Source organism: Pelobates fuscus, chromosome 5, assembly GCF_036172605.1.
Source record: "Pelobates fuscus isolate aPelFus1 chromosome 5, aPelFus1.pri, whole genome shotgun sequence".
Classification (NCBI taxonomy): domain Eukaryota; kingdom Metazoa; phylum Chordata; class Amphibia; order Anura; family Pelobatidae; genus Pelobates; species Pelobates fuscus.
The window spans coordinates 10223341-10248470 of record NC_086321.1 but is presented as its reverse complement, the minus strand read 5'-3'; the positions used below and the strand labels follow the sequence as shown (position 1 = coordinate 10248470).

General features: G+C 43.6%; 1 protein-coding gene across 1 annotated transcript in view; it reads left to right on the top strand.

Annotated features, from left to right (window-relative positions):
- DNAI1 (dynein axonemal intermediate chain 1) overlaps positions 1 to 25130 on the top strand; it is a 135045-nt gene that overhangs the window by 9459 nt on the left and 100456 nt on the right. The window contains exons 5-13 of the mRNA XM_063456699.1: positions 1276 to 1356; positions 5585 to 5711; positions 8451 to 8527; positions 11389 to 11508; positions 11587 to 11646; positions 12527 to 12658; positions 13201 to 13285; positions 13374 to 13491; positions 14328 to 14371. Coding sequence (XP_063312769.1) covers positions 1276 to 1356; positions 5585 to 5711; positions 8451 to 8527; positions 11389 to 11508; positions 11587 to 11646; positions 12527 to 12658; positions 13201 to 13285; positions 13374 to 13491; positions 14328 to 14371 — 844 coding nt within the window. The remainder of the gene's footprint in view (positions 1 to 1275; positions 1357 to 5584; positions 5712 to 8450; positions 8528 to 11388; positions 11509 to 11586; positions 11647 to 12526; positions 12659 to 13200; positions 13286 to 13373; positions 13492 to 14327; positions 14372 to 25130) is intronic.

Sequence of the window (25130 nt, the reverse complement as noted above, 5' to 3'; positions counted from 1 at the left end):
TACAGCACAGGGTGGAAGCTCAGTCAGTTACAGATACAGCACAGGGTGGAAGCTCAGTCAGTTACAGATACAGCACAGGGTGGAAGCTCAGTCAGTTACAGATACAGCACAGGGTGGAAGCTCAGTCAGTTACAGATACAGCACAGGGTGGAAGCTCAGTCAGTTACAGATACAGCACAGGGTGGAAGCTCAGTCAGTTACAGATACAGCACAGGGTGGAAGCATTCAGTCAGTTACAGATACAGCACAGGGTGGAAGCATTCAGTCAGTTACAGATACAGCACAGGGTGGAAGCATTCAGTCAGTTACAGATACAGCACAGGGTGGAAGCTCAGTCAGTTACTGATACAGCACAGGGTGGAAGCTCAGTCAGTTACAGATACAGCACAGGATGGAAGCATTCAGTCAGTTACTGATACAGCACAGGGTGGAAGCTCAGTCAGTTGTAGAAACTGCTCATTACTGACCAGTTTCCAACGTTTTATTTATTTTTTAACCGGCTGACCAGCAAGAACTCTGCTCACAAAGATACTGTCCATTCACTAGTAAATTACAATAACACACACTGTGTAAGTTGCACAGCAGCCACACCCCAACTTGCCATTAAAAAAGGCTCCTCTTGAGCATGCATACTTCACGCTGTCATTGGCCTTGGACGGAAATTGCAACTTTGTAAACAATGTATTAAACTGTTTGTTGTTTTTTTTTTTTTTTGTATTTCCTTTCATTCTTGATTTACAGGGACACTGTAAGCATTTTTGAGTGAAGTCACTTTGTGAATGCAGCTCTAGCCACAACTCCCCTGCCTGTGAGGCGCTCAGCCTCCATGAAGAAATGGTTCAATTTTCATTCTAATCTTACAGTACACTGTGTTTTATTAATGAAGTTCATATCTCCTGTTCTGTTAACTGTACTTTACTCTTGCAATGAAGGCTGCTGCTGACTATTAAAAGAAGCGGAAATAAGAACTTCTAAATTAAACACACTGTAGAAAAATAATATCTCAGGAAGTGTCTAGGTAGGCTGTACAAGTTTTAACCAAGAGACATGTGGTTATGACTGCACAAACAAAGTGATTTAACTCCTAAATAGCATTGAATGGAGAAGTGGGAGTGCTGGGGCATTATATATACACCTTAAAAACCTTAACTGAGATACCATTGTTTTTGGTGCTTACAGTGTCCCTTGAAGTCCCTTTTTTATTTTATTTTTTTGTGAAATCACTGATGATGATCATTAAATTGTTAGCTTTTTAAATTTTCTTCATGTTGAAAGGAGTTAAAAGAGGAATTCACTCGCATCCTAACGGCAAACAATCCTCACGCTCCCCAGAACATTGTGCGGTACAGCTTTAAAGTAAGTGGCAAAAAATAACAACGTGTATATAATATATGTAAAGGAACAATAGGAGTATAAGTGTATGCCCTACATTTCTGTAATATTACTTAACCCAGGGGTGCCCAAAAAGAAAATCCCCAGATAGTTTAAAACTACAGCTTCCAAGATAATTTGTCATTCTAAAGGCATACAAAGCATCATGGGAGTTATAGTTCTACAACATCTGGGGATCTACCTTATGGGCACCCCTGGCTTAGACTAATAATAAAGTTTATTGCCCCCCGTGCTGTTTCTTGAGCTTCCTCATGTGTACTTTACCACTAAACATTCAAATAATAATTAATTATATAGAGAAGGGCCCTAGAACTGATTCATCAAGTTCCCCATTGACTCCTTAACCACTGACTACCTATCAAATTACTGTGGGCAATCTGTAGCATCCCTCATCATGATGTTATACAATGGCCCCCAGTACAGACCCTAAATGTTCCTCACTAGTACCTTGCCCCCCCCCCCCCCATCTTCTGTAAAATGACTAGTAATAATAATATTATATAGAATGGGCCAAAGTACGAATACCTGAGGATACTCACTGACCCATAACCCCACAACTTCTGTAAAATGACTAGTAATAATAATATTATATAGAATGGGCCAAAGTACGAATACCTGAGGATACTCACTGACACGTTACCCCCCACCTTCTGTAAAATGACTAGTAATAATATTATATAAAATGGGCCAAAGTTACGAATACCTGAAGATACTCACTGACACATAACCCCCCACCTTCTGTAAATTGACTAGTAATAATATTAATATACAGAATGGGTCAAAGTACGAATACCTGAGGATACTCACTGACACATAACCCCCCACCTTCTGTAAATTGACTAGTAATAATATTAATATACAGAATGGGTCAAAGTACGAATACCTGAGGATACTCACTGACACGTTACCCCCCCCACCTTCTGTAAAATGACTAGTAATAATAATATTATATAGAATGGGTCAAAGTATGAATACCTGAGGATACTCACTGACACGTTACCCCCCCCCCCCCCCCCACCTTCTGTAAAATGACTAGTAATAATAATATTATATAGAATGGGTCAAAGTACGAATACCTGAGGATACTCACTGACACGTTACCCCCCACCTTCTGTAAAATGACTAGTAATAATAATATTATATAGAATGGGCCAAAGTACGAATACCTGAGGATACTCACTGACCCATAACCCCACAACTTCTGTAAAATGACTAGTAATAATAATATTATATAGAATGGGCCAAAGTACGAATACCTGAGGATACTCACTGACACGTTACCCCCCACCTTCTGTAAAATGACTAGTAATAATATTATATAAAATGGGCCAAAGTTACGAATACCTGAAGATACTCACTGACACATAACCCCCCACCTTCTGTAAATTGACTAGTAATAATATTAATATACAGAATGGGTCAAAGTACGAATACCTGAGGATACTCACTGACACATAACCCCCCACCTTCTGTAAATTGACTAGTAATAATATTAATATACAGAATGGGTCAAAGTACGAATACCTGAGGATACTCACTGACACGTTACCCCCCCCACCTTCTGTAAAATGACTAGTAATAATAATATTATATAGAATGGGTCAAAGTATGAATACCTGAGGATACTCACTGACACGTTACCCCCCCCCCCCCCCCCACCTTCTGTAAAATGACTAGTAATAATAATATTATATAGAATGGGTCAAAGTACGAATACCTGAGGATACTCACTGACACGTTACCCCCCACCTTCTGTAAAATGACTAGTAATAATAATATTATATAAAATGGGTCAAAGTATGAATACCTGAGGATACTCACTGTAGCGGACTAGCCCCTGTACAAGAGTCTGCCCTGGTTTCCTGGAGGGGGCTGCTTGCTCGCCGCCTGCCCAGTGGTTATGGTCCCGGGAAGATGGGACCCTTTTAAAACAATGGCTGGGCTTAATGGGATTTTGTATGGTACTACTGGCCCTTTAAGAACCAGCCAAGGACATATACTATAATATTGCAGAGACTTTGGACTAGCGGAATGGACCTTGCTACAGTACCTTTATGCCTGCTCTGGGCTGTCCGTACCAATGTCCCCCCTCCCTGTTGTCCCCTATGTTTGGGACTTGCAGTCCATGTGTGAGATCTATTCCCCTCTCGTTGAAAACCTAATTATGGGGAAATGCATATTTTGGGGTGTTAAAGATTTTACATATCCAGTGGGGAATGCCCCTGGAATATGTATCTGAAAACCCCTTACAGGGGAATTCTCATAAAAGGCCAGCTGTGGCTCCATTAAAATCATTTATACCCCCAGAGCTGAGTGTCGTCCAGTTGCTGGGGAGGTGTTGGGAGATTCTTTGATTAATTTGCTGTGTTTGGCTGTTCCCTTGGAGTATTTTATTTGTTCCTGAGTGCATCTTGGAGTAACCAGCAGAGTCCCTGCTAGGACTAGGGCTCCGCTACACTCCTACTGGAGGATACTCATTGGTACCCCCACCTTCTGTAAAACTAGTAGTTTAAAACTAGTAATAATATTATTATATAGAATGGGCCAAAGTACTAATACCTGAGCATACTCACTGAGCATACCCAGACCACCTGTAATCTCACTAGAACAAGTACTCATACTGGAGGATACTCACTGGTACTTTACCCCAGACCACCTGTGTATCGGAGTGCAATATTAAAATCCACGATATCCGCTGGTATAACAGGTAAATCCACAGTCAGCGCCTGAAAAGTAAGGCAATATCCCAATCCTCCCAATAACCGGACGAAACACAGTTTGGGAGTCAACTAACTGGCTTTATTCACAGGCTTGTATATTTATACAGTTCCCCATGCAAGGGGTTTCTTGACAGAAGTTTCAGGGGATTTCTCCCATAATGCAGTGTAATTCTCCCAGGGTGCATTGCTACACGAGAGGGATACTCCCACTAAAATGGACGATTAAGTGGATTATCCCCTCGTGTAGCAAAACTGACAATTCACATTAAAATCCTTTTTATAAGCTTTATACGGTACATTTAAATAACCGAACGTTCGGTAGATAGCTGGGGTCTGAGCGCATCTCTTGTGTGAATACCGCTCAGATCCCAGCTGAAATGACCGAACGCCGCAACAAATACAGTTTACATCAAAGTTCCCCTCAAACTGTCCATTATAGTTGGGGGGAACGATTTTACCGAATACCGGGCTCCCGAACGGTCTGGAAGTCCAGCGGTGTTTGTGTCGTTGAGTAGCCGTTTTCAGTTCCAGGCGCTCGACGACCAAACACCGCTGAAGAATAGCGAATCCAAGATGGCCGACCGCCGCATGGTCGGTAGCCGAACGACGGCCACCTAGGTGGGCTTCTAATTACCGATTGCAACATTGTTGCAATCGGTTAACGAGTGCCACACGCTTCTAAGTGTGTGGTCTATCAGGGGAGCCCGCATTCGTTCCACGAACGGCCCGGATAGCCGCTATTCGTTGAACGAAGTACTTGCATGCTGGTAGCTTACGGCTGCCAGCATGCGAATTACCATAGCATAGATACACAGTACATTTACCTATACCACACTGTATACATAGCAAAATACACACAGCACATAGTACAGACAACATTTTCATATTACAGTCCAGAAGTGGCTATGTTTGCCACAACCTGTAATATAACTAGTAATAATAATTATAGAGAATTGGCCTTGTTACTGAACCCTGGGGATACTCATTGGTACTTTAGCCACAGACCATCAGCAATATCACTAGTAATAATAATATTATAGAGATTGGGCTCCAGTACTGATCCCTTGGGATACTCACTGGTACTTTACCCACAGACCACCTGTAATATCAGTAATAATAATATTATAGAGATTGGGCTCCAGTACTGATCCTTTAGGATACTCACTGGTACTTTAGCCACAGACCACCTGTAATATCAGTAATAATAATATTATAGAGATTGGGCTCCAGTACTGATCCCTTGGGATACTCACTGGTACTTTACCCACAGACCACCTGTATTATCAGTAATAATAATATAATAGAGAACAGGCCCTAGTACTGAACCCTAGCATCACGTATTCACCATTATTTATGATTGCATTGAATGCAATGGACCCTTGGTGTAATCAGACCTAGCATGCATCACATTCATTCCTGCTATATACATCTTCCCAGCACATTGTCCAATACAGTTCTTTCTTTTCGTGCAGGAGAGGGTGTACAAGCCAATAAGTGCGGTGGACCAGCTCGCTGTGCACTTCGCACTGGATGGGAACATGTTACACAAGGATTCGGATGAGGCGCGCCGGCAGAGGGCAAGGATGGGGGTTGTTGAAGGTGCGTTTCCCTGAATGAAAAGTGTAGTCACAATTACCAAACTATGCAAGATTTAACGGTTATTGTGGCTTCTAATGCGCAAGCAGCTGCTCATCTGTTAATTTGTTTTATACATGTATTAAATAAAAAATCAAACTTGAACAGCACAAACACAATTTTTAATAGAAAACAATACATTTTAGTGAGAGGCTTCTCTTTAAGAAATCTAGCTACATGTAGGTGGTAGGAAGAGGAGTACACATATTACCTGCAGATATTGCAATACCCATAGTTGCACATAGAAGGCGCAGGATAGATACACATTCCTGCACATGTTGCAATATCCATAGCTGCAGATAGAGGGTGCAGGATAGAACACACATTCCTGCATATTACCAGCAGATATTGCAATACCCAGAGCTGCACATAGCGGGCGTAGGATAGATACACACATTCCTTCAGATTACCTGCAGATATTGCAATATCCATAGCTGCACATAGCGGGTGCAGATTAGAACACCCATTCCTGCATATTACCAGCAGATATTGCAATACCCATAGCTGCACATAGCGGGCGTAGGATAGAACACACATTCCTGCACATGTTGCAATATCCATAGCTGCACATAGCGGGTGCAGGATAGATACACACATTCCTGCATATTACCAGCAGATATTGCAATACCCAGAGATGCACATAGAGGGCACAGGATAGATACACACATTCCTTCAGATTACCTGCAGATATTGCAATACCATAGCTGTACATAGAGGGCGCAGGATAGATACACACATTCTTGCATATTACCTGCAGATATTTTGTTATACCCATAGCTGCACAGAGAGGGTGTAGGATAGATATACACATTCCTACATATTAGCTGCACATATTGCAATACCCATAGCTGCACATAGAGGGCGTAGGATAGATACACACATTCCTGCATATTACCTGCAGATATTGCAATACCCGTAGCTGCACATAGATGGCATGGGATAGATACACATATTTCTGCATATTACTTGCACATATTGCAATACCCATAGCTGCACATAGAAGGCGCAGGATAGAACACACATTCCTGCATATTACCTGCAGATATTGCAATACCCATAGCGTAACATAGAAGGCGCAGGTAGATACACACATTCCTGCATATTACCAGCAGATATTGCAATACCCATAGATACACACATTCCTGCATATTACCAGCAGATATTGCAATACCCATAGATACACACACATTCCTGCATATTACCAGCAGATATTGCAATACCCATAGATACACACACATTTCTGCATATTACCAGCAGATATTGCAATACCCATAGATACACACATTCCTGCATATTACCAGCAGATATTGCAATACCCATAGCTGAACATAAAGGGTGCAGGATAGATACACACATTCCTGCATATTACTTGCAGGTATTGCAAAACCCATAGCTGCACATTCCTCTCTAGTTGGTCCTCTGACACTTCACCCCTCAGTCCTTACATTGGCTTTCTGTATACTATAGGAGTCAATTCAAAATGCTAACCCATACCTATAAAGCATTGACCAGTTCTAGCCCCTGTTATATCTCTTCACAGATCCATAGGTATGCTACTTCTCGGTCTCTCCGCTCTGCCCCTGACCTTCTCCTGTCCGCTGCTTGCACCCGTACGGCCAACTCACGCTTGCAGGACTTCTCGCGGATGGCTCCCTTCCTATGGAACAGCCTGCCTACCGCCATCAGACTCTCCCCAAGGCTTTAATCATTTAAGAAGTGCCTTAAAACCCATCTCTTTAGGAAAGCTTCTGGCCTCCCAGAGTAACCTCTACCTCACATACCTGTCTCTCTTGCTCTCTCCTATAGGGCAGCATTTCCTATAGCATCTCCTCCAGCTCTACTTCACTCCCACCTGGTTAGATTGCTATTTCCTGTCCTAATGTGTTTTATACCCCACCTCCTATAGAATGTAAGCTTGTTTGAGCAGGGTCCTCTTCAACCTATCGTTCCTGTAAGTTTTCTTGTAATTGTCCTATTTATAGTTACATCCCCCCTCTCATAATATTGTAAAGCGCTGCGGAATCTGTTGGCGCTATATAAATGGCAATAATAATACTACCGACCATAGTGTCTGAGAGCAGATCGTGTTTTTCCTTGCTTGCCATTTGTTTTGTACTCCAGGATTGCACTTCTCCTCAACATATTTCTGTCTTTTTATTATTATTATTGGCATTTATATAGCGTCAACAAATTCCGTAGCGCTTTACAATATTATAGGAGGGAGAGATTTAACAATAAATGAGACCCTTACAAAAGATTAAAGGAACAATAGGATGAAGAGGGCCCTGCTCAAACGAGCTTACAGTCTATAGGAAGTGGGGTATAAAACACAATAGGACAGGAAACAGCAATCTAACACGGCGGGAGTGAAGCAGAGCTGGAGGAGAGCGTAGAGTGCTGCCCTTTAGGAGAGAGCAAGAGACAGGTATGTGAGGTAGAGGTTACTCTGGGAGGCCATAAGCTTTCCTAAAGAGAAGGCACTTCTTAAACGATTGAAGATTAGGGGAGAGTCTAATGGCGGTAGGCAGGCTATTTCAAAGGAAGTCTATTTTGTGTACACTAAGCAGCTGTGAGCGTGAAAATTGCAATTTGTGCAGCCAAAAACTACTAAAACAACTTTAAACCCTTTCTGGTCTGTTTTTATTCAATATATATACAATGATTTTCTTAAACTTTGGAATGAATATCCTCTCTTTGGTCTAGATTCTGCACCCAGTGATGTGGCTGCACCAGATGCCGGAGACAAGGACGAGGAAGGAGAAGGGAAAGCAGCCACTCCGGTACTGCGCACAGACTATCTCAATCCGTGTGTAGACCATGCATTGCCCGATGCTCTAGATATGTGATCAGTGCAGAGTTACTTACATGGCGGCACGCTAAGCGTGTCCACACTGCTTGGAAATGGACATTGTCAGTAACATATCTTTCTCGTATCAGGAGTTAAACTGCGATAGTGTTAGACTAGTAATAATGCTAGCTATTTATTGATCATGTCGCACCCTAGTCAATGTTTAGCAGTTAATTCTAGGTCATTTTTTTTTTTTTTTTTTTATTAAAAAGCCGATATAAATAAAGTGGAGAACCCTGGCCACGTGATCTTGTAATCTAATGTTTGTAGTACATTTATACAAAGAGTACTGTTACATGACCCATTAGCTTACAATCTAAATAGGATAATTCATGTTGAGACTAAAGGGAGCAGGTGGGCCAATGACGGTTATAGCTAGAGCCGTGATCCCCAACCCTGCCTTTATATGAACAGTACAGGTTTAAAGAGGGATTGTGGCCTGTTGTTACATGGAGGACTGAGTTGGTAGGCACAGGTCTAGACAAAGTGGGAGTCATGTAGAAAATGTTATTTTGGATGTGAGCAAGTGAGGCACTAGTAAGGTGGTTGGGAAGTAATTCGAAATTAATTTAGATACATTACCGTGTCAACCATAGAGCTGTAACTGCAAATTACCTTAACGATACATTTCCCTCAGTCACGTTAGTGATGGGTAAGATGGATGATAATCAACTGATACTTATCTGATGGACTGGCTTACTGCCACATTCAAAAACACAATGGCTTCCTTCCTACCATAAAACATGGAGTAGTTGGGAACATACCATAAAACATGGAGTAGTTGGGAACATACCATAAAACATGGAGTATTTGGGAACATACCATAAAACATGGAGTAGTTGGGAACATACCATAAAACATGGAGTATTTGGGAACATACCATAAAACATGGAGTATTTGGGAACATACCATAAAACATGGAGTATTTGGGAACATACCATAAAACATGGAGTATTTGGGAACATACCATAAAACATGGAGTATTTGGGAACATACCATAAAACATGGAGTATTTGGGAACATACCATAAAACATGGAGTATTTGGGAACATACCATAAAACATGGAGTATTTGGGAACATACCATAAAACATGGAGTATTTGGGAACATACCATAAAACATGGAGTATTTGGGAACATACCATAAAACATGGAGTATTTGGGAACATACCATAAAACATGGAGTATTTGGGAACATACCATAAAACATGGAGTATTTGGGAACATACCATAAAACATGGAGTATTTGGGAACATACCATAAAACATGGAGTATTTGGGAAGTGTACAAAAACAAATTCTTTGCTGTTTGATTCCTAGTCGCTCTCCCCTCCTCCTTTTTTTTTTTCCTGCCCATTTTGTTTCCAAAGGACCTGTTTAAATAGTTAGAGTCTGACTAGGTTGTATCTGTGCAATTTCTCTGTCCCTCTGTATTTTCAAAACTATAAGCTATTAATAATAAGCTGTAGATCTGTTTCCTTAAAGTGGTGGTCATTTTCACTACGGCTATATGCTCCGCTAGGGGCAGCAATGCAGTCTTCATTTCCTATCACCCATAGCTGAATAGCAGTAGATCCCTGTATAAAGAATATGCTTTAATTATATTTCCATATTATGTTCGATATCTGTGAGATATCTCCTATTATATTGTAATAACAATGACTGATGTAAATGCTCTCACAGCAAGTTCTGGAAATGGCACGGTGTGTGAGTGGCACGGTGTGTGAGTGGCACGGTGTGTAAGACCTCTTTGTTATAATGCTTTTCACAGGGCTTTAATGCAGTCCTTTGCGATCTGTGCTGCTGAAATCATCCTATCCAGGGGTTAGATTCTCTGCAAAAGGGACCCATATAACCCCTTTATTATCATTATATCAGCTGATTCAAAATTTCCCCAGGCACCGTAACTATCGGCTGACATTTACGATGATCTGCAACTTTCATAGAGACCAAACAGACTCTGTTTACCAAAGAGAATGTGCATTGTCACTGAGAACAAATAAAATTATTTCTAAAACAAATGTAGACAATGTGATAAAATATATAGGGGACAAATCCTCTGAAAAATGGCACTGCACAGTGTCTACACACGCACAATATGCAAATTAGCATCCGGTGTAATGCTTCTAGATTACATAGCCAGTTGCATGAATTACTTGTAATAGATAACGTGCCTGGATCTAAGTAATATTTAGATCCGTGCTTTTACAGGGACATCGTAGACACTGTTACTGTGTCATCTCATTGCAATAGTTATAGTGTCTGCATTCTTTCATATTTAGCATTAAACAGTTTTTAATGTTTTAATGCGGAGAGTCCTCAGCAGCCCATCCCTTCTGTGCCACTTGAACCAATGAGGAAGCATTAACCTGAGCAGCAATGGGTGGCTGTGATTGGTTGAGTGTCAGCTGACCACATTCAGTCAATCACAGCTCCCATATCTGGTATGAATTGGTATGTCTAGAAGAAAGTGTAATCTCTGCCTTTGTTGCAGCTTTTTCTCTAGATCATATCCATCATGTTTTCCTAGACACATGTGTTTTGCCTGCTGTTGGGCAGTGTATGAAATATGCTGGCCTGCAGCATGTAAAATGTATGTGAAAAGAAAACCTCTGATTTAACAAGGAGTGTTTCCAAAACAAATGCGTGTTTTTTGTTTTTTTATTTAATTTTTTTGAGCCTAGAAATTCTACATGCTTCAGGGAAGAACTTTGTATGTGTTGCCCATGAACATGAAGCATGAGACGTATATTATCTCTCCTATTGCAGCTAATCCTTAATTCGGCATTTTACAGGTCGCAAGCGAGGAGGGAGCAGATGGGGAAGAAATAACAAGAAACAAAAAGGAACGAAAGCTGACCAATCAGTTCAACTACAGTGAGCGTGCTTCACAAACCTTCAACAACCCTCTGAGGGTGAGTTCATACCGTCGTAAAACAATCCCTGGGAGTTCCACATAATCAACACTAAGCACCTTGGTATTTGTGTTTCAGGAAAGGGCTTCTCAAACAGAACCTCCTCCGCGTGCAACATTTTCTGCCACTGCCAACCAGGTACCGGTTATATTATTGCCAATATGTTTCACTGTCTGATAAGTTGATTTTAAGGACTCTATATGCATCAAACTTTAGCTTAATGCAGTGTTTGGGTGTTGTTACTGTCCTTGCAGCCATATCTATTCTGGCTGTCTCACACAGCCTGCAAGAAAAAAATGGTTTAATTTTCAATCACAGTTAACTTGCTTTAGAAGTTTTTATCTCCTGCTCTGTAAATTGAACGTTACACACAGGAGACTCCTGCAGAATCTAGGAGGCTGTTAACCAAGCAGGAGATAAAAATAAAAACAGTTCTAGATTAAACACTGTGCAATAAAGGAACATAGAATAACAAGGTTAATTTTTCAGGAAGTGTTTAGGAAGGCTGTGCAAGACACATGCAGGGAGGTGTGGCTAGTGTTGTATAAACCAATTTATCTAACGTCTAAATGTCAGAGAATTGAGCTGTGGGGCATGATCTATACACCAAAACTGTGTCCCTTATGCTTATTGATGCGGTCCCCCTGTTGCTATGCCTGGTGTTCTCTTCCCATCGCTCTGTCTGGTGTGGTCCCCCATTTACCATGTTTGGTGCGCAGTCCCTTCATTACAGTGATTGGTGCAGTCTTTCTATTGCCCTGCCTCGTGTGGTTTAACTCCATGTTTCACTGCCTAGTGCAGTCCCCTTTCCTTGCCTCCTCCTTTTGCCAAGCCTAGTGTAGTTCCCCCACCCCATTACCCTCACTTTTGCTCTCCCCTTGTCTTGCTTGCTGCTGTCTCCCCTCCATTCCCCAGCCTGTTGTGGTGCAGCACGTCCAGTTACATGGCTACGTGGAGTCCCCACCACCCCCATTGCCCTTCATGGTGCAATCCCCTCACTGTCCTCTTTGCCCTTCAGTGGGAGATCTATGACTCGTACTTGGAGGAGCTGCACAAACAGGAGAAAGTGAAAGAGAAACAAAAGGCACCCACCAGTAAAAAGGACGAGGACATCTCTTCAAGACGCAAACTGCCCCCAGCCGAATCCCAGGTTCGTGACGTTTTCACAAATGACTTTATCTTCATTATTTCATAATTGGATATTTGTAATTAAGGAGTTCATTAATGTGCTGCTTGTTCTGTCACAGGACAATTGGTAAGTACTTGGTGAGAAGGTATCATAAATTAACAGCTTAACATGGCAAGTTTTATTCACTAAATTCATTTTAGCTCTTATATGTAGCATATTTGCAGACATACCTGCACACAGAAACACGCTGACCTGCATACATTAAAAAAAAAAAAACAGGGAGCTAGAGAATTCAGAGAATGTACAACGGCTGAAATAGCTTGCCCCCTTAGATTTCAGGCTGGTTTTAGCTCATCTTGTGCCATTACAGAGAGAACCTAAAGCATGTGTATATCAGACTGATGCCACCCAAATGGGCTGTCCACATCCAAAATGCAGGATTTTATAGGATAGAAATATCCATCCTTCACGGCAGCCTTCGCTGCACAGCGCATGGCAGGTCTGAAACACTATGGCCAGACTTTGTAATTTACATTTGTACCATTTCTCTCCTTGTCTTCCAGAGTGATGACATCAACAAAGTGTCAATGTCCAGTAAGATAGTGGAACGAATGGTGAATCAAAACACGTTTGATGATATCACACAAGGTACACTGTGTTTATATGAAACCTTTGCTAGCTAGACAATGGCATGTACTATCCACCTAAAATATTTTGCTTTGTTTCCCGTTTCCAGACTTTAAGTATTTTGAGGATGTGTCTGATGAGTTCAGAGATCAAGATGGGACTTTGCTTCCTCTCTGGAAATTCCAATACGATAAGGCCAAACGGCTCGCAGTGACTGCCCTCTGCTGGTAGGTATTGTTTATTACACAGACTGTGAGAACAGCTCATTAAACAATTTTATGTGTTGGGTCCTCTGAGAAACCGTGCTGATTATTCCTTCTTCCGCTAATGAAAGGAATTGTGAATAACAATTTTAGAGTTGAGGATCAAAGAATAAGTATGCTGATGATTCTGTCCTATTTAAGATGTTTCTTGTAGAAAAACTTCACTTTAGAAGTTTAACCCCTTAAGGACACATGACATGTGTGACATGTCATGATTCCATTTTATTCCAGAAGTTTGGTCCTTATGGGGTTAAAGGAATATTCTAAGGCTTAAAATAAATATATTTCATATTCTATCTATCACAATTGGCCCAAAACACTCTTCTCACGACTGTTACACAGACAGACACCAGAGCTGTGTCATCTTAACATCCTTAGATTTACAAAGGGCTCCATGTTCCGTGTCATCACCTACAGTATGATGGTGCCAAACGCCGTAATACTTCTAATAAAGAAGCATCGGATTGGCTGACTGTCTTGCACATGTGCATTGGGTCCACAGTAACATTGGCTTGGACCAAAAGCCATTCACAGTGGGTGGATTAGGCTGCAGAGAGGAATATGTATCAGCACTGGATTAGAAATAAGTTTAATGGCTTTCTGGGGTGGATTATATAATTTAAACTATAAAATAAACATATTTAACGTAAAAATAAATATATTTTACCATTGGTGTTATTTTAATCGTCTCCCCTATTAAATCATTTTATAATAGATAGCTGGCAATTTTTAGACTTTTCCGGATGTTTTAAAGATAAAAAAGTTAATTTTCCAAAACTCTGTCTTGCTCTTTTGTACAGGAATCCTAAATATAAGGATCTATTTGCGGTGGGACACGGTTCCTGTAAGTTACATCTACTTTGTTATTCGTTAATTTTTTTTTAAAAGTGAGTGATTGTAATGTGTTGCTGTATGGTTTAAATGTAGGAATGCCAATATGACTCATATTTCATCCACCCAAGTACTCATCCTGCCCTCAACCCTGTTCCTCCTTCCCTGTGGAATATTATCCATCCTGTCCACTGCTCTGTATAATAGCCAGTTTGCCAATTGCCCTTTGTGATAATAACCAGCTTGCTCACTGAATGATCTTAGCCAGCCTGCCCACTGCCCTGTGTGATAATAACCAGCCTGCCCACTGAATGATTGTAGCTAGCCTGCCCACTGCCCTCTGTGATATACCCAGCCATCCCTCTGTGATATACCCAGCCAGCCCACTGCCCTCTGTGATATACCCAGTCTGTCCCCTGTGATATACCCAGTCTGTCCCCTGTGATATACCCAGTCTGCCCTCTATGATATACTCAGCCATCCCTCTGTGATATACCCAGTCTGTCCCCTGTGATATACCCAGTCTGCCCTCCATGATATACTCAGCCATCCCTCTGTGATATACCCAGTCTGTCCCCTGTGATATACCCAGTCTGCCCTCTATGATATACTCAGCCATCCCTCTGTGATATACCCAGTCTGTCCCCTGTGATATACCCAGTCTGCCCTCTATGATATACTCAGCCATCCCTCTGTGATATACCCAATGCAATGCAGGTGTGCTAGGTTCCGCACCAAATCCTGGCAATTATAGGATTAGGAACAAGTTTTGCTGCTTTTTTTTTGGCTGCCCAAATTGCCTTCCCCAATTTTTTTACGTAACAAAATTTGGCAGAGCCAAACAGCAACATGAACTAAATTATGCCTGTAACGGAGCTCCCTGTACCTCGGCCAAGGACCGCTTCCTAGCTGGAACAGGGGACAAACCGCAGAACTTCTGTCCACAGTCGTCATGGCTTTACTGAAGTGTCATGATTTACTGGAACCATTCCTGAATGGGGAACACGCTGTAGCAACCACCAGGCACTGTACGACACTCAGTCCTGGGAGCTCTAGAGTGTAATGCTTTATTGGCAGCCACAACTGGCCTTATATGCAGATCCCCATGCAAGGGGCACTCCCCCCTGGACATGAGAGTAGACTACAGTAAAAACATACACACAATTACATTGGCTCTCCGGTCCAAAACAAGATAATCCCTCCCCTGTGCCTGGGAGATAATTGAGTCAGGAACTGTACAAAACTCAATTATCTCCTGGCACAGAAAACACACATTTCCCAAACACCCAAGAGGCACCTTAAAATTACATAAACCGCCTAAACGTTGCATCCCCTGATAGCCCCGATCTGGGTGACCAACATATCCAAAACTCACAAAGATCGGTACAGGGGTTCAAGATTTTCCTGGAAGTCTTAATTTGACCGACCACACACATGGTCCTATGCCCAAAACAGTTCCATGAGATCAGGGCTAGCGGTTGTTTAACACTAGCAAACTACCGAACATGGTCAATATTCTTACCCTAGAGATTGTTCCCCTTGTTCGTGGGAACGTTTCCACCGAACACAGGCGATCATGGAAGTTCAGCGGTGTTTGGGAGTTTCAGTGTCCGAAAATAGTTCCATGAACTCGATGACCAAACACTGCTGCCTGTGTTCATGCGAACAAGATGGCCGCCACCAAGTGATTGTGATTTTAACCCTCTTATATAATATAACAGATGGTCAAGTAAGTCTATGGCCTCCTAGAACAACTTTTATTTCACAAACCTATCTCTCTCTCTTTACCACCATGTTGCTTGGTTACTATCCCCGATGCTGCCTTTGCTATTGTGTTTTTATATCCACCTTCTCTAAATTGTAAGTGCATTAATCCTGCTTTATAGATGATCAACTTTAGTGTCGTAATTCTGAGCAGCCACTGGGGGGCAGTGTTGGTCAATTTCCACCTCTTACTAGTTTCCAAACACTATACACAGATTATTAAGCCAATAACTGGGACTATCCGTAGTGACTACTAATCATGTGCTTAGTACTTACCAATTTCCTTCTCACAACAAACCAGTTTGTTCTGAATTTAACTCTTAAAACATCATTCTCATTTTTAAACTTTTTTAAGTGCCAGAACATGGCCAGGAAAAATCTGTATATTTGTTGACTGAGCAATATGCTGCAGACACACATTATGCCCAGTCCAGATATAGCATCCATAGCCAGCCCACCCACTTTTTAACTGACTGCCAGTAGCCTTGTAGATCTGGGACCTTAGCCACGTGGGTGCTGGTGTTAACCTGACAGTAAGTAGAATTTGCATGCCGTAGGAAGATATGAATAATTTACTGACTTCCTCTGGCAGCTTGGAAACTTTACAAAGTTTTGGCAGCACTCTTTCCAACAGATTTTGTAATTTCTAGATGTCTGGAATATGTGTTTCCTTTAATCAGGGGGGAGAACGCCATTGATGTCATTTATAGTATGTATGGAGTTACCTCTTTTAATTCTAAATAGGGCTTGTGACCCACTGTCACCTTAGTAATATGAAACCTGAAGTGCAGTACTTGTAGTCGTAGCAGACAAAAAAAAATCATAATATAAAGTCAAAAAAGAAAAAGCTGTCAGGTGCAAGGTCATGCAGTCCAAATGTCTAATATCCAGCTAAGGTTTAGAAATGGAGGGACAAGAGAGAGAGGTCCGGTATATCCAGGAGAATAGAAATAACACAGGTAGTTTTGCAAGGAAGTAGCACAGAACAATTGAGCAATGACAGCTCAGCTGTTCACAGTTTAAATAGGGTGCCAAAACATACCTATTCTGATATGTCTCCATAACACCCTATTGGTGTTATGGGCTGTCGGTCATTTGGGGATTGCCATGGGAGCTAAAGTGTATAATTTGTTTCAGCAGGGCCCACAGGGCTGCCCTGCGGCACGTCTCCTAAGCGTCTATTGTTGCCTGGGAGACGTGACGCGATCCGAGTTTGATGGACGCTGCCTGCTCCTAGCATTCTGAATGTTCACGCGGCCATGACTCATAGTTGCCATGGGAGCAGCAAGGGAACAGAGGTAAGTCTTGACAATACCGCCTGGCACCCTGACTGGGTACCTCCATCAGTCGCTGCTTCCTAGTAATCCTTGAGTACAATAAGCACTGCACCGGACTACATAACCACAGTAAACCCCACAAACCGCCGCAGCTTGGTTGGGGTCTCGCTGTCCTCCACCCACCCTGGACCCAAGACCAGGATTCAGCTTCCATTGGGTAGACCTCTCCTAGTCCAGAAAGCAAAGCAGGCTGCTCTTACAAGAGCAATTGTTGTGAGCCAATCCCCCAAACCTGAGCCTAGACTTCATGAAGGATAAAACAAAACTGTTTAATGGACCTGAGAGTAGACTACAGTAAAAACATACACACAATTACATTGACTCTCAGGTCCAGGACAGTCCCATACAAAATCGGTCAATCCTCCCCCTGTGCCTGGGCGATAATTGAGTCAGCACTGTATTAAACTCAATTATCTCCAGGCACAGAAATACATTTTTACAAAACCCCCAAAATACCTTTTAAACACACATAATCCCCACAAAAGTTACATCCCCTGATAGCCCCGATCTGGATGACCAACATATCCAAAAATCACCCAGATCAGTTCAGGGGTTCAGGAATTTCCTGGAAGTCATAATTTGACCAACTACTCGCATGGTCCTATGCCGAAAACAGTTCCAGAGAATCAGGGCTTGTGGTCGGTCTAGTTCAGTAGTTTGAAAACCGAACAAACTATCGAACATAGTTAATGTTCTTACCCTGGAGCTTGTTCACCTTGTTTGTGTTAACGTTTCCACCGAACAGTGCCCTTCTAAGTTGTGTAGAACTGAACGCAGGTGATCCTGGAAGTACAGCGGTGTTCGGTAGTTTCAGTATCCAAAAACCGTTGAATGAACTCGATAACACCACTGCCTGCCTTCACGGGAACAAGATGGCCGCCAACTTGTGGTCGTTCATGCGAACAGCAGCCACCCAGACGAACACTTAGAACACTGCAGTGGAAAGTGTTACAAACTGTCAATTAGGCTTAACAAGCACCCGGGTGGTCTCTGGTTCGTGCGGCTGTTCGGCAACTGAACCATATGATCCCAATTGCACGAACAGAGCCTTTTTGAAGTATTTTTAGCCAGGTCTATTGCAGGGGCCATAATCCTGAGGCAAGCAGGCCCCTGCAAGAACCCATGACGAGGTTCAAATCGTCTCACCGCCCTCCTAAGAACCATCCTCCGGAGTTGTAGTGGAGCAGTATGTCTAGGATGACTATAATGGAAAGAATGAACCTGGCGAGGTGGATGGCTTCCAAGGCCGTTCTTCTGTACCAAATCCTTTCCAGTGGATGAGGTACTGAAGTCTGCCACAATGAATACAGAAATCAAAGATTTTAGCCATCTCTTATTCTTCTTCACCATTGACCTGGATGGGTCCTCAAGGAGGAGGATAGGATTCCGAGTGTTAAATCTGTCGGGCACATATGGTTTCAACAAGTTTCTTGTCGGCATAGCTTTTATATTTCTGTTGTGTTGGAGTAGGATGGTTTTAGCACATTAGAATCCAATATTGAGGTCGTTGGTGGACTGTTGAATGTCAGGCAAAAGATATTTGATAGGTTAATCAGGGAGCATGACCAGATGATAACCATAGTTTGCGTAAAAATAGACTTATGATGAGAAGTGTTTAAGTGATTATTGTACGCAAATTCTGCAGTTGGTAGTGGAGTAGCATATGATGTGTTGTTCAAGTGTCTGGTTGTTTCTTTCAGTTTGACTATTTATATGTGGGTAGAAGGCAATGGACAAACAAATGCAGATTTGCAGGAGGTTACAGAATGATTTCCAAAATTTTGAAGTAAATTGGAAACCTCTATCTGACGGGATGGATTCAGGCATAGCACAATGGTCTGCTTGGCGTTGGGTGTTCCTTTTGCTACGATAAAGTGAGCCATTTTAGTTTGTTGACTTTGTCGAATTAGTCTGGTGGTAGTTGTCAGACTGAGATCTGTGATCAGGGCCGAGAAGGAGTGGGTAATGGTTGCAATAAATCAACCAGACAAGCAAGAGGATCTTTGGATCTGGAACACACAGAACACAGCTTTGACATATTTGTGGATGGCCACCATAAGGATCACTGAACCAAATCATAGGTCTGTTTCTGACCTTCATGGCATTGATGCAGTCCTTCGGTTCTGGCTCCTTCTTTGCAGTTTTAGAGGAGGATTGGGTATGCTGACCATTTTGGGATAATCTTCTTGTAGAATAGCTTCAGGGGTTTCCTCAGAAACATCTGTTAGCCAGAAGGAATACAAGACAGGGCGCCTGCCTTTCCGTTGTTTTAACCCGGACATTATGTGAAACTGGAACGAGAAAATAACAGCATCCACCTTGCTTGTCTTGGACAGAGTCTAGGTGCTGATCTGAGGTATTTAAGGTTACAATGATCCCTCTTGGAATGGAAATCAACCGGATTCGGGAGGTCATCTTTCACACCTCTCTGTGATAAAACAGCTCAGGTAGCAGTCTGTTTTTGTAGGATCAGGTACCATGAGGATAGGTGCTTTGGTGAATTGAGATTTGAGATCATCAAAATGCTATTGAGCATCTTTGGATCATTTGAACAGGATGACACTGACGTAGTCAGTATCATAAATTTCATCATAAAACAGCTAAAATGAAACCTAAAATAAGCAAATAGAATATACACTTGTATAAAGAAAATTAATATAGCCAAAATGCGTTTCACTCCTCCTGAAGCTTCATCAGTCAGCTGCCATCTATACTATATTCTATATTCTCATTTTTTTATTTTATATTTGATGCACAGCGCTCCACTAAGGGTATAGGTTTTACTTGTACCACCTGTTGTTTTTCCTCGTAGATATAATTTGGTGTAAACAGAAGCAGGATTGAGGCGTTCCATAGGTTTAGGAATGAGAGGCAATGTGTATTGATACTTAAAGGTGATATATATATTTTTTTTTTGTGAATATCATTTTTATTATTTTCATCGTTCCGTCGTAGAGAGCATTGAGACTTGCAGGTCTCCAGATTGAGTTACATTTAAAAGCAAGGTATCCTCATCTGATCGGGCTCGCAGGCCCACACTGTTGTCGGACTCGCAGGTCCCTTGTATCAGTTCTTATGCATTTCTGACAATACCCGCTTTGGAGCGTGATATAATTGAGGACGACTACAGTACCAATGTCCTTCAGTGTGTAAGAGTATAGAATAGTGCTTAAATTGTTGAGGTAAGTTGAGTGTGCTCCGTGTGCTACAGTCATGAGAAAGAAGTAAGACTTAGTATCTGGATCACCTGTCCCATTCTTCCCCTCTATGGTTCAGTTCTTGACCCTTAGACACTCGTCCCACTAGGGGACAGAATTAAGTGATGGGGCAGAGGTTTTGGTTGACTTGTTTGTAACCGGGGTTGTGCATCTGATTAATTGGGGGTTCATGGTTATCTGTGTGATCCTCCGTTCGGGGCTCAGAGATCCCCTATAGGGGTTGGTGCAGTCAAGAGGGCTGGGGTAGGTGTGCAGCGTAGGTCGTTGGGGTGGGAAGGGAGAGGTTAGTCGGGAAAGGAAGAGGGTTCGGGTGGGTCTGCTGTCATCTGGGGTGCGAGTTCTGGGTCTTATCTGTCTGTGCCATGGTGTCCGTCAGTTCTAAGTCTCTGTTGGAATCGGTCTTTTGCTGTCTCAAGGATCCAATGCGTCCATATGTCTATGTAGGTCGTAAGGGTCGAGTTGGCCGTCATTGTCAGTTCCTCTATTTTCCTGAGGTCTTCCATTTGGCCAAACCAGGTTAATAACGGGGGTGTTACGCTTTGTTTCCAGAATTGGGGAAGTACTTGTTTGGCTACATTAAGTATTCTAATGGTTATGGATTTTTTGTACTTGGAGTGGGGAACAGCTGTGTGGTGTAGGAGCATTGCTGCCGGTTCCAGTGGGGGCGGCGCTTCCGAGAATTTCTTTAGAATTGTATGTATCCCCTCCCAATATGTTTTGATCTTTTCACAGTCCCACCAGATGTGTTTTATGGTCCCCTCCTCCCGTTCACACCTCCAGCAGAGTTTAGAGTGGTCTGGGTTTATCTGGTGTAGGAGGTGCGGTGTCCTATACCATTGCGTTAGTAATTTTGTAAGCGTTTTACTATGTGTTGAGCAGTGGTGTGTGAGGTAGCAGATGGATTCCCACTCCGTGTCTGTGAGTGTGATGTGAAGGGCCGCCTCCCATTTTCCCATGAATAGGGGTGTTTCGGATGGGGTTTCTGTTTGCAGCATGGAGTATAAGAAGGATATTCCATGTGGGATCGGGTCCGGGTGTGCGCTGACCGCTTCTAGTGTGGTCTGATCTCTAGTGAGTGCTGGTCCCTGTGGCAGTGTAAGGATGAAGTTGACCAGTTGGGTGTATCTAAATTGGTGCATGAAGGTCGGGGGTGTCTCTCCCAGCAAGTCTGTTAGTTTTTTACATTTTCCTGCCTGGAGGATGTGGTGTAGGTGTGGTGTTGTGCCTGGAAGCTGGGGAAGTCGGCATTGTGTGTCAGTGGTAGGAGGGGAGATGGGTATGGCGACATGTTTCCATTCCTCGATGCCCTCCTCCACACTCTTTCTCAGGGTGTGCTTTGTGTATACGGACATGACCCCCCCCTCTCGGCCGTGTCTCGGCCCCAGGGTAGTCCAGAGAGCGGTCTGCCCGCTTCCGACTCCTATACCGTTTTCCAGAGTTTATGTACGTTGTCCTTTGACCATTCTATTATCCTCTGTAAGTGTGTAGCCACGTAGTACCGGTAAAAGTCTGGGAGGGCTAGTCCCCCCTTGTCCTTGGGTCGCGTCAGAGTGGAGAATTTCATTCTGGGCCTCCCCCATTCCATACGTATCTAGTCATTTCTGTTCTAAGGGATCTGATAAAGGTCCCCTGAATCACGATGGGAATGGCTTGGAGAAGGTATAGGAGGCGGGGGAGGAAATTCATTTTTATGACTTGGACTCTCCCTAGCCAAGATATGTGCGGGTATGACCATTCTCGCATGTCTCTTTGAAATGTTTGTATTGTATCTGTGAAGTTTTCTTTAAACAGGTCCCCGCTCTACCTGGTTTGCCAAATTCCCAGGGATCTAATTTTATGTTCGGCCCATTAGAAGGGGAAGCTGTGTCGTAGGGGATCCGCCCGTGCGGTAGGTATACTCGCGTTGAGAATGTATGATTTTCCGTAGTTAATTTTCAGGCTAGATATTACTCCAAATGTTCGTATTTCCTTCTGAATGTTCAGAAGGGAGATTTCGGGGTTGGTCACCATAAAGAGTAGGTCGTCTGCGTATGCGGCGACCTTGTGGTGTACCTTGCCTGTTTCCAGACCAGTGATGTCTGCATTTTGGCTGATATGCGTGAGGAATGGCTCCAGGGCGAGGACAAACAAGAATGGGGAGAGGGGGCCTTGTCTCGTGCCGTTGTGTATGGTGAAGGCTTCTGTTAGTGCCCCATTGACTAGCACCTGGGCCGTCGGTTCCCGATACAGCTCCTCTATCCACTGTCGCAGGTGGGGTCCCAGCCCCACCTGAGCCAGTGCTTCGAAGAGGTAGACCCAGCATACTCTGTCAAAGGTCTTCTCTGCATCCGTCGATAGGAGGAGAAGGCCCCCTTTTGCTTCCTTTCCCCCGTGCGTGAGGGTGAGCGCCCTGATGGTTTTGTCGCGCGCTTCGCGTCCTGCCACAAACCCCACCTGGTCAGGGTGGACCAGTGATGGGATGTGTTTTGTAAGTCATGTAGCCAGGATTTTGGCCAGTAGTTTGATATCGCAGTTGATAAGCGATATTGGCCTGTAGTTCCCGCATTGCTCCCTGTCTTTGTCGTCTTTGGGGATAATGGTGATGTGGGCCGTCAGGGCTTGTTTAGGGATATGGCTCCCATCCCTTATCACGTTAAAGGCTTCCACCATAGGTGGGTATAGGCCCTCAGCATAGGTCTTATAGTATTTTGTCGGGAGGCCGTCCGGCCCCGGGCTTTTGCCTGGCTTGGTTTGTTTGACGGCTACCGCTAGTTCTTCTATGGTAATGGGTTCATCTATTAGCTCTCCCACATCCGTGTCTAGGGTCGGTGTCGGGTGTTTAGTTAAATACTCCCGGACGGATTCGCGAAGGGGAATTTTCGCAGATTCGGTTTGCGGTTGCGGAAGTGTGTACAGCTCTGAGTAATAAGTGCGGATAGTGCTCAGGATGTCTTTCGGGAGATGATGTAGGTTCCCCTGTTTGTCTCTGATCCTGTCAATGTACGTGTGTTGCCTCTGTTTTTTCAGCATTGCGGCTAGGAGCTTGCCGCTCTTGTTCCCATATAGGGTGAAGAAGGCCTTATGTCTGATCGCGTCCCTGTGGTGTTTGGTGTGTTGTAGTGTGGCTAGTTCCCGCCTCAGTTGTAGGAGTCGGGTTTGGTGTGTGCTGTCTGGGGCCTGTTTGTTTTGTTCGTCTGTCTCGTGTATGTCAGCCAACAGGTCAGTTAGCCTAGCTTCGGCTTGTTTCTTCAATATAGCCCCCTGTTGTATGTAGTGGCCCCTTATCACGCTTTTGTGTGCTTCCCAGCGAATTGTCGGGGATGTCTGCTCCGCCGTATTAGTTGCGAGATATTCCTTTATTTTCTCGCCTATAAGGACTGTGACCTCCAGTTTGGAGAGTAAGTATTCGATGAGTCTTTCGGGGTCGTGGGGCGGTAGAGTGGTGATTTGAGGTTTAGTGATACCGGGGCGTGGTCCGACCATGTGGCCCCTCCGATTGTTACTTCGGTCACTAGGGGGAGATCATAGTGTGTGGTGTATATGTGGTCTATTCGGGAATAGGAGTTGTGTGGATGGGAGAAGAAGTTGAAGTCCCTCTCATCTGGGTGGTGGGCTCTCCAGGAATCGACAAGGCGTTGGTTGCGGAGCAGGGGTTTAATGTACTGGAGTTGTTGTGTGGGTACATGGGAGATGCCTGCTGAATTGTCCCATGCAGGGTCTAGCGCGATGTTAAAGCCCCCCCCCCCAAGTATGAGGATCCCCTCCGTGAAATCTTGGAGTTTGCGGAGTGTCTGTTTGAGGAAGCGCAAGTGCTGTTTATTCGGGGCATATATGTTTGCGAACGTGTATTGGTGTCCTGCTATTTTCCCCTTAAGGAATAGGTATCTGCCTTCGTCGTCGGACACGCAGCCCCCATGTGGAGGAGTATCGCCGTCCCCCTGGCTTTGCCCCCATGGTAGTCACTATAGTACCCCTGTGTGTAGTGTTGGTTGGTCAATTTGGGTCTTGTCCCCTTTTTGAAATGGGTTTCCTGTATCATGACTATAGAAGCTCTTTGTTTATGGAAATCTTGGTGCACCCGATCTCTTCTCTGGTTTGTTCAGTCCTTTTGCGTTTGTTGTGAGGATATGCAGGTGGTCGGGGGTCAGCGTCATGTCGTCAAGTCAGGTCGCTATGGGTGGGCTCTATAAGGGTGTCACTGTCCGGTGTCTCTATGCGGCGGGTGGTCACGCTATGTCTCAGGCGTAGTAGTTAGTGTGGGGTCTGGATATTGGGGGGTGGAGTGAGGGTGGGGGGCGGGGTTAAAGGGCTAGGTTGATGAAGTAGTCGTGGAGGATTCCAGTAACCTCCTGTGGTCTTGTCACGTTCTCGTGACAACTAGGTATAGGCGTCGGGGAGCTCCAATCCACGTCACCTCCAGAGGTGTACGTGGATGGCTCGCCTTCTGGTTGGCGCCTCCCTGTAGGGTGTCGGT